General features: G+C 33.9%; 1 protein-coding gene across 15 annotated transcripts in view; it reads left to right on the forward strand.

Annotated features, from left to right (window-relative positions):
* MYCBP2 (MYC binding protein 2) overlaps positions 1 to 14,087 on the forward strand; it is a 217,510-nt gene that overhangs the window by 37,143 nt on the left and 166,280 nt on the right. For 14 of the 15 annotated variants that reach the window (XM_004577417.4, XM_058670605.1, XM_058670592.1 and 11 more), the window contains exons 6-15: positions 1,400 to 1,642; positions 1,837 to 1,908; positions 3,247 to 3,343; positions 6,998 to 7,071; positions 7,172 to 7,310; positions 8,355 to 8,431; positions 9,196 to 9,400; positions 11,165 to 11,329; positions 12,243 to 12,401; positions 13,826 to 14,030. In XM_004577417.4, the coding sequence (XP_004577474.2) occupies positions 1,400 to 1,642; positions 1,837 to 1,908; positions 3,247 to 3,343; positions 6,998 to 7,071; positions 7,172 to 7,310; positions 8,355 to 8,431; positions 9,196 to 9,400; positions 11,165 to 11,329; positions 12,243 to 12,401; positions 13,826 to 14,030 (1,436 nt within the window). Of the gene's footprint in view, positions 1 to 1,399; positions 1,643 to 1,836; positions 1,909 to 3,246; positions 3,344 to 6,997; positions 7,072 to 7,171; positions 7,311 to 8,354; positions 8,432 to 9,195; positions 9,401 to 11,164; positions 11,330 to 12,242; positions 12,402 to 13,825; positions 14,031 to 14,087 lie in introns of those variants that run through there. The other variant, XM_058670604.1, reaches the window with a different exon arrangement.

Here is a 14,087-nt window from a genome sequence, read left to right on the forward strand (position 1 = left end):
GCGCCGGTTCTAATCCCGGCAGCTCCACTTCCCATCCAGCTCCCTGCTTGTGGCCTGGGAAAGCAGTCGAGGACGGCCTAAGGCTTTGGGACCCTGCACCCGCGTGGGAGACCCAGAAGAGGTTCCTGGTTCCCGGCATCAGATTGGCGCGTAGCGGCCCGTTGCGGCTCACTTGGGGAGTGAAACATCGGATGGAAGATCTTCCTCTCTATCTCTCCTCCTCTCTGTATATCCGGCTTTCCAATAATAATAATAATAAAATCTTTAAAAAAAAAATTTGGCAAAAACTCTGAAATCTTTAAGCTGCTCTTTGTATTAATACCAGAGCCTTCTTTCCCTCATCCTCTGCCTTCCACACAGCTCCTGTCATGCCCTGTACTTTCAATTCTGGAACTGTGTAGATTCAAGTATGTTTTTTTTCTGGTGAAATAAAAGATAGTATGAATTATCTGTAATTTTTACTGATTTTTGATTTTTCATGATGCATTATATATGAGTATAGTTAAATAAACTTTTACTATCATCAATGGTGGAAATGAAATCTTCCCAAAAGGCAAACTTAAATTAATACTTTTGGTCTATTCTGGCAATTGAGAAAGAATTTATAGTTTAAAAGCATGATTTTATTACCTCTCCAACCTGCAGAACAGATGGGAGAGCTATAGAAGTCCTATTATTAACGGGGACTGTGTTCTATAGATGTGCCCCAGTTCAGCCCATTTCTTATTGTTTCCTGCTGGTACACTTGGGAAAGCAGCAGAGGATGGCCCAAGTGTTTGGGTCTCTGCCACCCACATGGGATTCTTGGGTAAAGCTCTTGACTCCTGGCTTCTGCTTGGCCTAGCCTTGGCCATCGTGGCCATTTAAGGAGTGAAACAGCAGTTGAAAGTTTTCTCTGTTTCTATGTCACTGTGCCTTTCAAATAAAGAAAACGAAATTGAACTCTTAGAAATGGAAAAGCACCTATTTAAAAATTAGAAATTTAAAATGTTCACTAGTGAATAAAATAGTTTGAAGGTAGAAATAGGAAATTTAAAAATGAAGAGGAAGAAATTCAGAATGTAGCATAGAGAGACAAACCAAGGAAATATGAAATGTGAAGAATTCAAGACCTGGATGGTGAATGAGAAAGTATACTGAATGTTACACAAGGCAGTATCAGATATGTGGAGATGAACTTGTTGAAATAATGGCTATGATTTTGTGGAATCAGTGAATGGTAGAGAATCTTTAAGGAAGACTACCTAGTTCACTTGAGATTTGCTTCTAATATTTTTTTGAAGGCGTGTCAAGCATCACATCTTAATTTTCTTAATAACGATGCACATTACTTAAGAATCTTTGTTTTGTGTTTACGAACGTTTAAATGTCTTCATTTTTTTTCTTATTTCTTAACTAGGTGCCAACAATACTGAATTCACTACAGAGAAGTGTACAAGCAGTTTTGGTTGGAAAAATTCAAATTCAAGATTGGTTTAGCAATGGCATAAAGAAAGCAGCATTAATGCACAAGTGGCCATTAAAGGAAATAACTGTTGATGAAGATGACCAGTGTCTACTTCAGAATGATGGATTCTTTCTCTATCTTTTGTGCAAGGATGGATTATACAAAATAGGCTCTGGATACAGTGGAACAGTTAGGGTAATATGATTCTTTACAGTTCTTAACCCTGAAGTGTTACTATGCTGAATTGTTTTCTTTATTTTTACCTTCATTTTTAGAGTAGTAATTATAGTTAATTTTTTAATTGGAGACATGCAATAAATTTCATACATATACATTTTTAATTTTTTATTATGAGACTGTTGATAAGATTATTTTTTGTTGCTTTTCAGGGCCATATATACAATTCTACATCTCGCATCAGAAACAGAAAAGAAAAAAAATCTTGGTTAGGGTATGCTCAGGTAGGAGGATATCCATAATAAACATAATTTTTCTTCCCTTGGAAAAACTTGATTCAAACTTGTTTAATCAATAAGTAAGCTATTTCTATTGAAACAAAACAGTGTATCATGATATCTGCACCAATCATGGAGTTCGCTATAAAGAATGTTGGCTGAGAATTCATAAGCAGTTCACTGTTAATTCTGGTTCTTATTTGCTTTATGACTTTGGGCAAGTCAGTTCACTTGTCCCTCCAGTATTTAACTAAAAAATGAGAATAAAAATGTCATATTTGGAGTTCCTGTTTAAGTGAGTTCATGGATAAGAATCAAAGCTTTTGCTTTATTTAAAAACTTGGACTGAGAGTATATCTATGACCTGAGTCCAAATTAGGGCTGTGGCTATAAATTCTCCCCCATTCTAATCCTAATTTCAGTATTTTTTAAGAGAACGATTTCGGCCTGCTGAGTGTGTATACCAGACAGCATGGAGGATCATATAAAGAATCGCCAAAGATAGAAAAGGGCTGGGACTGTGTTGCTTTACTAACATTGTGATCTCATCCTGTAACCAACACAAGCAAATGAGTGTTGTCCTCTGAGTGGGTCAGCCATCAGATACATTCCTCCTCCTGCCCTGAACAAAAACAAATGAAGAATGGACAAAGGGGGGTTGGAAATACTTCTTCCCATATGGCTCTTCCTCAGAGGTGAAGCCCAAGTTCCCTTTTAAGATAGAAAAAGGCTTCCTTGCCACACGTCTCATGGATTTATTGCCAGCATCAGCTGATGAATGATATTTCAAAGTTTTTGAAAGCTAAAGAAATTACTGTTATGTAAAGATCTGTCCTACTATATTAACTGCAAAAATTTTGAAATTAAAATGTAAATAACGAGGTAGTTACTTGGTAACTATCCCTAGTAACTATCCTCATCAAGTTTTTGTTTGCCACCCCACTGTTTTATGTAAGAAAGTAATGTCATGGAAAATACTATATTCTAGGACATATCACTGTGTAGAAACTACTCCTCTATTCATTTGGAAATTTCAGCTATTATTCCTTAAAATAGTTGTAAATGATCACTGATGATACCTTACCATTATTACTTGGGCTTGTGATAGTCATTTTAGATAAGATATTTGTACTCTTTCCTGTTTTAAATACTTTATATATGTTACAACCAATGTGTTGATTCATAGTGTACATCTCCTTTTATTAGAATATAAATGTATCTTATATTTTTAGTCATTTTCACATCAGATTTGTTTTCATATCTCAAATTATGGAGCTGTATAGCTGTTTGTTCTCTTAAATTGGTAATAAAAACTTAACACTTGGAAATATCTTATATCATCAGGGTTATTTATTGTATAGAGATGCGAATAACCACAGCATGACAGCTATAAGAATAAGCCCTGAAACACTGGAACAGGATGGTACTGTAGTGTTACCAGGTACGTTTCAATGGGTCATTTCTGTGCTTCACAGGTGCTTGTAAAAATGTGCATGATAGGTTATTTAGACATGAAGAATGAGTAGCAAGAATAATGCTTGTTTACAAATAAGTTTTACAAATCTTGACATGCAAACTTTATTATATGAATGAAATAATGCTTATGAAGACATCAGATATATAATAAGTTTCAGCATTTGTTTTTAAACTCTTCCCTATCTGTGACCTAATCCTGTGACTCCACCAGGATTTCTTCAGCTTCTGAATTAATGGAGTGATATTATTTTGTTGATCTTAACAAAATTTTGGCTCTGTCTTCCATATGTCCAATACAAAGAACCTATTTGTTACTTTTACTCTAACAATAATAAACTTGAGTTTTCCTCCTTATTTGAAAGAATTTTCAATGATACAGTTTAGGAAGGGTCAGAATTTTAAAATACTATCAGATACAATTTTTAATAATATTCTGATATAGTTTGACATAGTTCATTTATGTTTTGAAGTAGTAGATCTCAAGTTTTATGGAACACTGGACTGGGCAAAAGCATAAAATTTTCCAGTGTAAAGCTGTTGAATTTGCTTTAAGCCTTGGATACTTTCTAAAATTGTACATATTAAAATCTTAAAATATGTCATTAGTGATTTCATGGTAAGCAGAATTATTATTCTAAACAATTGTCTGAAAATGATGCTTGTAAAGACACATTGAAGATAACTACTCCTGGGCTGCTTGTTAATTGTTAAGATTTTCTTATAACTTCATCAAACACTTATGAATGGTGATATCTATACATATATCTAAAGTCATGAATGTGGTATCACATTAAAACGTCATATTAAAATAAATGCCACACTTTTCTGTCCATTTTACAAATAGTACACCTTTGGAGAACAGATGAGTTGGTCAAATTGGTTTGTTAAGGCTGCTTATTTGCAGATGTTCTACAAGATTTTGTTTTTTGTTTTTCTACTCACAAGACCTGGTCGTTTGTCCTAATAATAATGAAAGTAGTAAGTTTAAAAATATGCTTGTTTAAGGATGACATGTATGTCTTCTATGTGTATGTATATATGTCTGTGTTTAAATGTGTGTATTAGATACATGCACGTGTTAAATGTGATTGTGTTTATTATATAAAAATAAAATGAGCAAAAATAAATTAAAAACAGATTAACTCTCACTTCCCATATAAAAACACTTAAATTTGTAAATAGCTTCTTTGTGTTTCCCTATGTACATAAGTACGTATTTATGAAAAAGTGATCATATGCTACATATTTTTAAAAACATTTCCTTTTAATATCAAGATATTTGTAGGCCTCTGAGTAATTCTCTGTAATACCATTTTAATGGTAATGTAAAATATTCCACTGATTAGTATATTGAAATGGAAGCCTCTGTATGTACATCTCTGTTGCTTTGTCTTTGTGGAAGTCGTTTGAGGATGATGTAATTAGAAGTTCTAAAGCGACAGAAGTTATCAGCTCCCTCCAGCAGATGGATACTAATATAAAGGATTTACTTATGAGAAATCCTGCTCTTTTAGTAGGTACATTATAAATCAGAAATCAAGTTGAGATCTTTACCTACAGCTGTTTTTAATCCCATCATGCTTTAGAAAAATAACTTGTTATGTGTCCTTTTTCGGTTTAAGTCACTCTGTATCATTTACCAAATGACATGCAGCTTTTAATAGTGTGTGGCTTTCTGTTTTTCACAAGTATGTGCTGTATTCACGGTGAAGAATCAATAAAACTTTGAGAGGGAAGTCCTGTACTGCGTATCTCCCAAACTGGCAACTTTTGCTTTCTATTCTCCTGAAGATACTATCTTGTAATATTCCACGACTGATAAAGAAAGTATAAAGAGAAAATGTTGAAATCACGTGGCGCAGACTCAGCTCTCAATCAAGCCTGAAGATGCCTGTTGTCATTTTCTCGTTTCTTTGACCTAGCTCGTCTTGTCTTCAGTAGTAGTACCTTGATAGTTGTGCCTATAGCTTCCCTATCAAGACACAGCTGAAGTGGCTTGTCAGATTTATAAATGATTGTGAATACTATATTTAAGGTTGAAATAAATCAGACAGTTCCTTGAGCTTCATGTTCCACCTTGTCTTAGTCTAATTTGTATCTAAAGGAAAAAACTCAACCTCGTATTGATGAACCTGGAGTGTACTTTTACCCCGAATGATTGCCATTTTATTCTTTATCCCGTGCTGTACCTTTCAGATTGTGTCCTGTGTCACACTCCCCAAGCCTGTTGACAAGTTGCCTCAGCTTATGAGGCTTTTTGCTACTCCTCCTTTTTGCGCCGCTTCACTCATCACCCCTGCATTTACCTGAAATTATAATGAGTTTTTCTTCTTTGCTTTTTAGTTTAAAATCTTACTGCTTAGAGCTTGAGAAGCATCTTTCTTGCGCCTCTTTGTATTCTGTACAGTGGACTAGGAACTCTTTCTTTCGATTTCTCCTCTCTTTGATTACCAAGTCTCTTGGGCTACCAGTGGGCCTTGTCTCCCAGTTTCTATTTCCAGTTTGTGATCACTGAATTCTCTATTTGGTAAGGGTCTGCCTGTGTTTTGCATATTTATAATAAGGAAGTATGCTAGTATGAAGCTCCTGGGTAAAGACATAGAGTAATTGATTTGGGTGGGCTCCTTTTTACTGCATTCTGAAAACCAGAGTTTCATGTTTTGTGGATTTCAGGTATAAAAAAAATTTTGATATTGTGATTAATGGAGAGATTCATCCTAGTTCTCTGCAGCTGTTTGGGAAGTGTGTGCCTTAGTATTTGCTTGCTGAACCCTTGTTTTCTGAAGGGAACATAGTTTATATTTAAATGCTTATTGTGCTTGTTAGTTTTGTGTTACCCAGTAGCAATGACTAACACATGTTTCGTTGATCCTTCTGTAATACTGGTATCCCTTGTTACAAATGAACTTTGCATTATTTTGGTCAAAATATGTATTTCACTGTTGTGTAGAGAAGTTAGCAACTTTGATACTGAGGCCAGGATATGTTCATTTTGAAAAAAAAAGATAATAAACATTGATCCATCTTCACCAGAAGATGAACATTTAAAAAATCTTGAGCATGCTAATTGCTAAAAATGCCAAAAGTAAAATTAAACTTCTAAGTGGGAAATGTACTGGTTTTGAATGTCATCTGTTTTTATAAAGCAAGGGATATCTGTAGTTGGGCAACAATAGACCTCAAATACAGAAGCATTAGGTCTGTCTGTGTTTTTTTTCCTGTGACACTAATGACTCTGTGATATATGTCTAATGGTAGAGTGTTGCCTACATTGCATGTGACTATATTGAAATGATTATAACCAATCTTACAGTTTGTTCATCATGATGCATGCTTGCTGTTAGATTCTTAGCTAATACTAATTCATTTTGAAATTAGGTGGACTCTCAGGTCCTTGACTGTGGAAGATTTATAAATGTAAGCACAATTTGTAATAATAGTTTGTAGTTGTATTATAATAGTTTCTAATTGGTAACTCTTTATTTAAAAAGTCTCTTTTTGAGTGTAAGTTTGTCCTTACTGCGTGGAGAACTTTCATTCTGACTTCTGCAGACGAGTAAAATCATTTTCTGAGGTGTTCATTTGTTATAATATAATTAATTTTTCTTGCTTTGCATAGATTGCCACACTGAAGGTCAAAATATTTTATTTACTGATGGAGAATATATTAATCAGATAGCTGCTTCAAGAGATGTAAGTATTCCGAATCTTTTAAATTTTGTTTTGATTAGATACAATATGGAACTTCAAAATGCCAAGTTATGAGACATACTGTTGGTATTTTTTTTTTTAGGATGGCTTTGTTGTCAGAATATTTGCAACAAGCACTGAACCTGTTCTGCAACAAGAGCTGCAACTTAAACTGGCCAGAAAATGTTTACATGCCTGTGGGATCTCACTATTTGATCTGGAAAAGGACTTACATATTATCAGTAAGATGGCAAAATAATTCATATTCTGATATTTTAATTTTCAGAATCATCATTCTTTTAAAAGCAAACATTGTGTTTTCAACGGTCTAGCTTGTATTTTTAAAAAATAAAACTTTGATTTGATATATGCAAGTAAAAAATGTATGGATAGATACAGACACTGTTACTTTGTAAACTCTTTATTCCATTATGTACATTTTTTGTTACATAATTCTTCATGGAATGATTTCATAGATTGTGAGCATGTAATTAACCTAACAAGTGATCAGTAATCTTTGATTTGGATATGTAAATATAGACAACCCTAGAGCATTCTTTTGCGCTTAAGGTAATTGTAGTGTTTTATAATTAGGAATACTACTTCTCTTGAGGGTCTTAAGTTTGGTTTTTAATGCCGCTGATAGTAATATAAATGCAGTTCCTTAACTGTGGGAGGGGAGTATTTGCAATACCTACTTTTTTTTTTAACTGCTACCTCAGTAATTTTAATGAACTTGATGTTAGTGCTTCACATTGCCTGTTTTAATTTAGTTAATAGTATTTCTGCAATTCTTCATAGGAAAACAATTAAATAGAAATCATGGTTTATAAATTTTAAAAGACCAGAACTTAATTTGTAGCCTTATAACAGGATAAAATCATAAGTATGCCATATATAAATTTATAATTTCTCTAAATTTTGGAGTTTAAAAATATACATAAGCATTTATGTGTGTCTTTACAAATACATGTGTTCGAATTTATACAATAACTACATTAAGAAATGTATAAAAAAGGCATGGAACAAAGAATTAGAGGAATATTGTTGATGGTGAATGTTTTTCACATTGATTTCTATTTTAAAAATTTATTTGGAACAAGATTTCATTAATCTTTCTTTGCAGTAATAAAACTATTATTAAGTTTAAGATGCAGACTTGTGGCATATTTCCTCCTTGATTTTGAGTGACACTAAGGTAACTTTTTTGTCACTCAAAATAGTACGTTGTACTTGAAATTATTCATGTTAGAAATACAGTAGTATTTATTAGTCATACATTTTAGGTACAGGATTTGATGAGGAATCAGCAATTCTTGGTGCAGGACGAGAGTTTGCACTAATGAAAACAGCAAATGGAAAGGTAAATTACTCTTCTTGAATTAAAAAACATTCTCTGCTTTAAGAGACGATTACTGAAATCCATTGATTAGTTTATATGATTTGCATGTTTAAGTATAATCTTGGTTTTCATTTAAATTTTCTTGATATGATGAAACTACTTTTCATATTAAAATAGCATAAGATACAATTATGACAATTAAGACTATATTATAAAATATCAAGTTTTTAAACATTAAATATGAAATTTTATAATTTTTAAATTAGAATGAGTTATATTTTGTGCTTATGTTGAATAGGATAGTCTTTGTAAATTGTAAATGTGTAGAGCTAGGCTACAAGTTGGAGAAGTAGGAGCATGTGTAATTAAGTTGTAGAGATCAGTTCATAGAGATGGTAACTTTTTGTTATGTGGTAGATATGAAAAGAAAATAAGGTAGTTGAAAGAATTCTAAAAAATAAAATTATTAGACAAATGTATTTGCAGGTTTTTACAAGGGAAAATGAAATTTTTTTTGTGTTTTCTACTATTGCAAGCCTGACATATTTATGAAATGTAAATTACCAAAAGGAAAATTTACTGTCTTGAATGTATGTGAAAAATCCATTATGAGCTGTGTCTTTTTGCAAATGTTTTGCTCAGCTCACTGAAGCCAAATAGTGCTAGAGTTTGTATTCTTTCATATTTTTGCTTTTTCAATAAAAAAGGAAGCATTTTTTTCTTTGAAATGTGGTACACTTTTCCAAAAGGCAGTATAATTCTTTCTTTTTCTTTTATTGTATAAGATATATTACACTGGCAAATACCAGAGTCTTGGAATCAAACAAGGTGGTCCTTCAGCAGGAAAATGGGTTGAACTACCGATTACAAAATCTCCAAAGATAGTGCACTTCTCAGTGGGACATGATGGCTCTCACGCCCTTCTAGTTGCAGAAGATGGAAGCATATTCTTTACAGGATCTGCTAGTAAAGGAGAAGATGGAGAGTCAAGTAAGTTTTCTGACTACCTCGGCAATTAATAAAAGCTTGCGAAATTAACAAAATTTATCAGTTTCCAATACACTGACCTCTCCAAGTTTTATTTTAGTATATGTCTGGTTAATGGTGATGGTATATTGGTCATTGAAAAAATGATTTCTTACTTCATTCTAGACGTTGCAAGCATGAATTTTAAAGCTTTATAAATACTTGGGTATTTATCTGAATATGACTATTACAGCAGTGTTATTTTAAAATCTTTATTCTAGAGCATTGTTTTAGGAAACTCTTTAGACTTTAAGTGGAGTATGTTTTACAATGGAAGTAAATATTGTGTGACCTTGCATAACAGTATTCGTTATATGTTAATGCTTTTGTTATTTGTTAGCGATGAAATCACCCAGCAGTGAAAAGATAGTGTTGTGTAAGTTTTCTGCCAGGTTCAGTATAGTTCATAGATACAAGTTTAAGAGTATATTCTCCCTTCCTTCTCTCCCTGTCCTTTCCTCACTCCTGACCTCCTTCTTCCCCATCTCCCTTTTTAGTTTTTGAGATAACATTTAAATTGACATAGTACAAAGGCTTAATCCTTACCAAAATTTAACAAAGAAAAAGTAAAAAGATCCTAATTTAGTTGTAATGTAAGCAGTGGCTATAAACAATAATTGTCCTTTTTACCCAGACACAGTAAATTTATATAAAAAGAAATAATTTCTTGTTCCAAAAGGAATGCAGAAAAAAGAGTTGATTGACAAAACAGTGACTGAGGTTTACCATCTTTTGCTTATTTCAAGAACTTTGTTTTTATGAACACTGGTTGCTTGAGTTTCCCACATTTGGATTTATTTCTCGCTTTTCATATGTATGAAGGATCCCCAAAAGTTCATGGATGTACAGATAGTTAAAAAAAATCCTATGCATAGATTTCAGAACTTTTTTTTTACATCAAAATAAGCTTGTTTTATTTTACTGGGGAGACAGAAATGGTGTTAAGCTCTCTTCTACTGGTTTTCTTCTCAAAGGCCTGGGATGGGTCGGATGGGCCAGGTCAAATCAAGGAGGAGATGAGAACTCAATCCAGATTTTCTTACATTGTTCAGTGATTGATGCATTTGAGCCATCACTGCTGCTTCCCAGGGTCTGCATCGGCAGGAGGCTAAAATTGGGAGCTAGAGCTAGGACTTGAACCACCCAGCATCTTAACTGCTGGGTCACAAACACACCCCAACTAATTTTCAGTTCCATTGGTTTATGACATCCCTGGATGTATCTTTTTTTTAACCATCTCTCATCGACATGTGTGGTTGCTTGATTAATACCTGTTGAATGAACACAGAGCTTACTTAACATTCCAGCATCTAGCATAAGAGTAAGTGTGAATTAGCTTCAGAGAAAAGGATATGGAGCTATGTTATGTGTGCACACATACATTATATATATTAAATGATAATTGAATCCTGTTGATGATGTTAAAGCTAATTCTGAAATTCCTCCCCACCCTCAGAAGACTGGCAGAAAATTGGTATTTTCCATTGGGAATTTTAGTGTGCTACAAAGAAGGTTCTGACAATAATAGTCTAGATATTTACTGACTAGAAGAGTTTGGCAGGTTGACTAATTGTAATGCAAGTTATGGGAAGCCAAGAACTTTGTGAAAATAAATGGAGTGTATCATAAGTGTAAATAATGTTTTTCTTGTTAAGCTTTATGTAAAAATAAGCAGCATTAATTATTTAGATGCTTTAAATTAACTATAACTGTATGCTTCTTTTCAAGCTAAGAGCAGACGACAGTCAAAACCCTATAAACCTAAAAAGATAATTAAGATGGAAGGAAAGATTGTAGTGTATACTGCATGCAATAATGGAAGTAGTTCTGTTATTTCTAAAGATGGAGAGCTATACATGTTTGGAAAAGATGCCATTTATTCTGACAATTCAAGTAAGTAAAACAAGACATATTATCTTACTTTGATACAAAGTCTCATACTAGTCATCTGTTGTAAAGATCTGGAAAAATATGTGTGTACTTTCTATTCATTTTTCACACTTTAACATTTAGAAATCTTCTAATATTTTACATTTAGAAGAAACATTTTACAAATAAATTCACCTTGATATCTCATAACTTGAAGCATTGTACGTAGTTTTATGCCAAGCTACTGAGAGAGCTCAGTGTTCAGCTTTACCTGAACTCTTGCTTTCTCTGGAAATCTTTGCCATACTCATGTGGCATGCCCTAGGTTAGAGGCAGTGTCCTGAGACAAGGATTTACATAACAAAGACAAGTTATTATCTTTGAAACTTACTCCTGATGACTAAGCTAGAATAAATTATAATCGCTGAAATTTATGATTGTGGACTTAAGCTTGTAGTAAAAGCTGAAAGTGAAGGTGACTTCAAGAAAGTGATATCTAAACTATCAGTGTAAAGACTACTTTTCAAAGAGTGACAGGATAGTAACACTGTTTGTAGGTTAATACTAAAAGTATTTTAATTAAAAAAATGTTATGAACTCCTTTTTTCCTGAACCAGAAAATTTTAAGAATCACTGACCTTACTGAGTAGTGTTGGGAGGTGTTGGTATTGAGAGCAAGCTTTCAGGAGGTGTATGCTTGAGTTAATGTTATAGTAAGGATTTGTCCCAAGTCTGGATGATAACATAAGAAGAAGCTACAATTTTACAAACTTAGCAAAATTAACGCTTGCTGGTAGTCTTTTGGCAACACATTTCATTTTTTTGGTGAGTTACCCTGCCACAGAAATAGAAGGTTCTTCATCAGGATATTTAATTTACTAGGTTTGAAAGGCTTTTTAGAGTTTGTTGTTTTTACCAAATTTTAATCTTTCTGTAGGTTTGGTAACTGATTTGAAGGGCCATTTTGTAACTCAGGTAGCAATGGGTAAAGCTCACACTTGTGTTTTAATGAAGAATGGAGAAGTTTGGACATTTGGTGTAAATAATAAAGGACAGTGTGGACGAGACACAGGTGCCATGAGCCAAGGGGGAAAAGGTAGGTGTTTAATTTTTTTATGTTAAAAATGTGTGTTGTCATCATTCTTTTGATCGTATATTGAAAAATCTTTTTCAAAATGAATGGCTTTTTGTTTCTTTATGTTGCCCTCTAAAGTAAAAATGGATTTTAAATTTGTAAAACATCTTAAAAAATGTGGCAAATACTATGTGGCCCACAGAGTCAGGTTATTTATAGTCTGGCCCTTTACATAGTTTGCTGATCCCTTGTCATGAAGAAGTCCCTGATAATATTAAGTATCTTAAAAGAAATAGTTGAATGTGTTACATTACAATTTAAAAAGTTGTACTTGAGCTATAAATTAGCTGGAGCAGATGGTTGTCCAGTTGTCAGTTGACTGACTCCTTGGAAAAGAAATTAAGTGCTTTTCTGGAAAAGTGTCTTGTGACAAATTTTTAATAGGTAGGAATTTTACTGGGAGATGAGGTAAGGAGAAAGTTTTTTTTTTTTTTTTTTTTTTAAGGCAGAATAGTAGGGAGAAGGGGGATGCACACACAAACACAGAGAGAACACAAGAGAGAGGAGCAGAGAAACCTTGCCTTTGGTTGTTTACTCCCTAAATGACCACAGATCAAGGGCTGCATCCCGTTGAAGCAAGGAGACAGGAACTCCAATCCCATTTCCCACACGGGTGGCAGGAACTCGACCTCTTGAGCTATAATCCACCTGCTTCTCAGACACATTAACAGAAAATTGAATCAGAAGCAAGCAGCTCAGATGCAAGACAGCACTTTGTTATGAAATGCCTGTAGTTTAAGTGTTGATTTAACTCTCTGTGATACATTATCCCTGAAGGACATCTTATTTAAGGAAAGGAGTCTAAGACCCTAAGCATGTAAGAAAGATACAGCATGTCTGGAGAACAGAGGGGATTTAGAGTTCAAGTATTTTGTGGTTTGCCTCGAAGAAATGAGGTTGGAAGAAATGTGGAGTCACATCATGGCAAGCTGTCTCTTCCTGAGGGGTTTTGTTCTTCCAAAGATTGTGCAAGACTTTGGGCATTTTTAAATCATGATATCATCAGACCAGCTGGTTGCTGAGAGTAGAAGAGTATTCTAGAGTTGGAAGATCCCTGACTTGGAGTGCATGAGGATATGTTCTTTGGTCTGCTAAACATAAACATGGTCTAAGCATGGAAGAGAAAAACTAAACCCAGAAGAGATTTGTAAGTATGATCGACAGGAAGAAATAACTAAGAGCCATGTTTGACAATAGCCTTCCTTCCCTCTAGTTCAGCAAGGCAGTAGAGACAGCATTTACTGGCCCTGAGTTAAAGTTTACTATTGTCACTTTTATGTTTTACTATTTTATATGATTACTTGAATTTTTAATTGGGAACTGTTAATTACCCTTTTGTAAAACATGAATAATCTATGTGAAATTATAAATGATCTGTCAAATAGGATTTGGAATTGAAAATATGGCAACAGCAATGGATGAAGACCTGGAAGAGGAATTAGATGAGAAAGAGGAGAAGTCAATGATGTGCCCTCCAGGCATGCATAAATGGAAACTAGAGCAGTGCATGGTGTGCACTGTGTGTGGAGACTGTACTGGTTATGGAGCGAGCTGTGTCAGCAGTGGCCGTCCAGACAGAGTTCCTGGAGGGTAAGGCAAGGATTCCTGTTGAAGAAGATGTGCATTCACATTGCTTTTCTAAATTAT

This window comes from Ochotona princeps, chromosome 12 (genome assembly GCF_030435755.1).
Source record: "Ochotona princeps isolate mOchPri1 chromosome 12, mOchPri1.hap1, whole genome shotgun sequence".
Lineage (NCBI taxonomy): Eukaryota > Metazoa > Chordata > Mammalia > Lagomorpha > Ochotonidae > Ochotona > Ochotona princeps.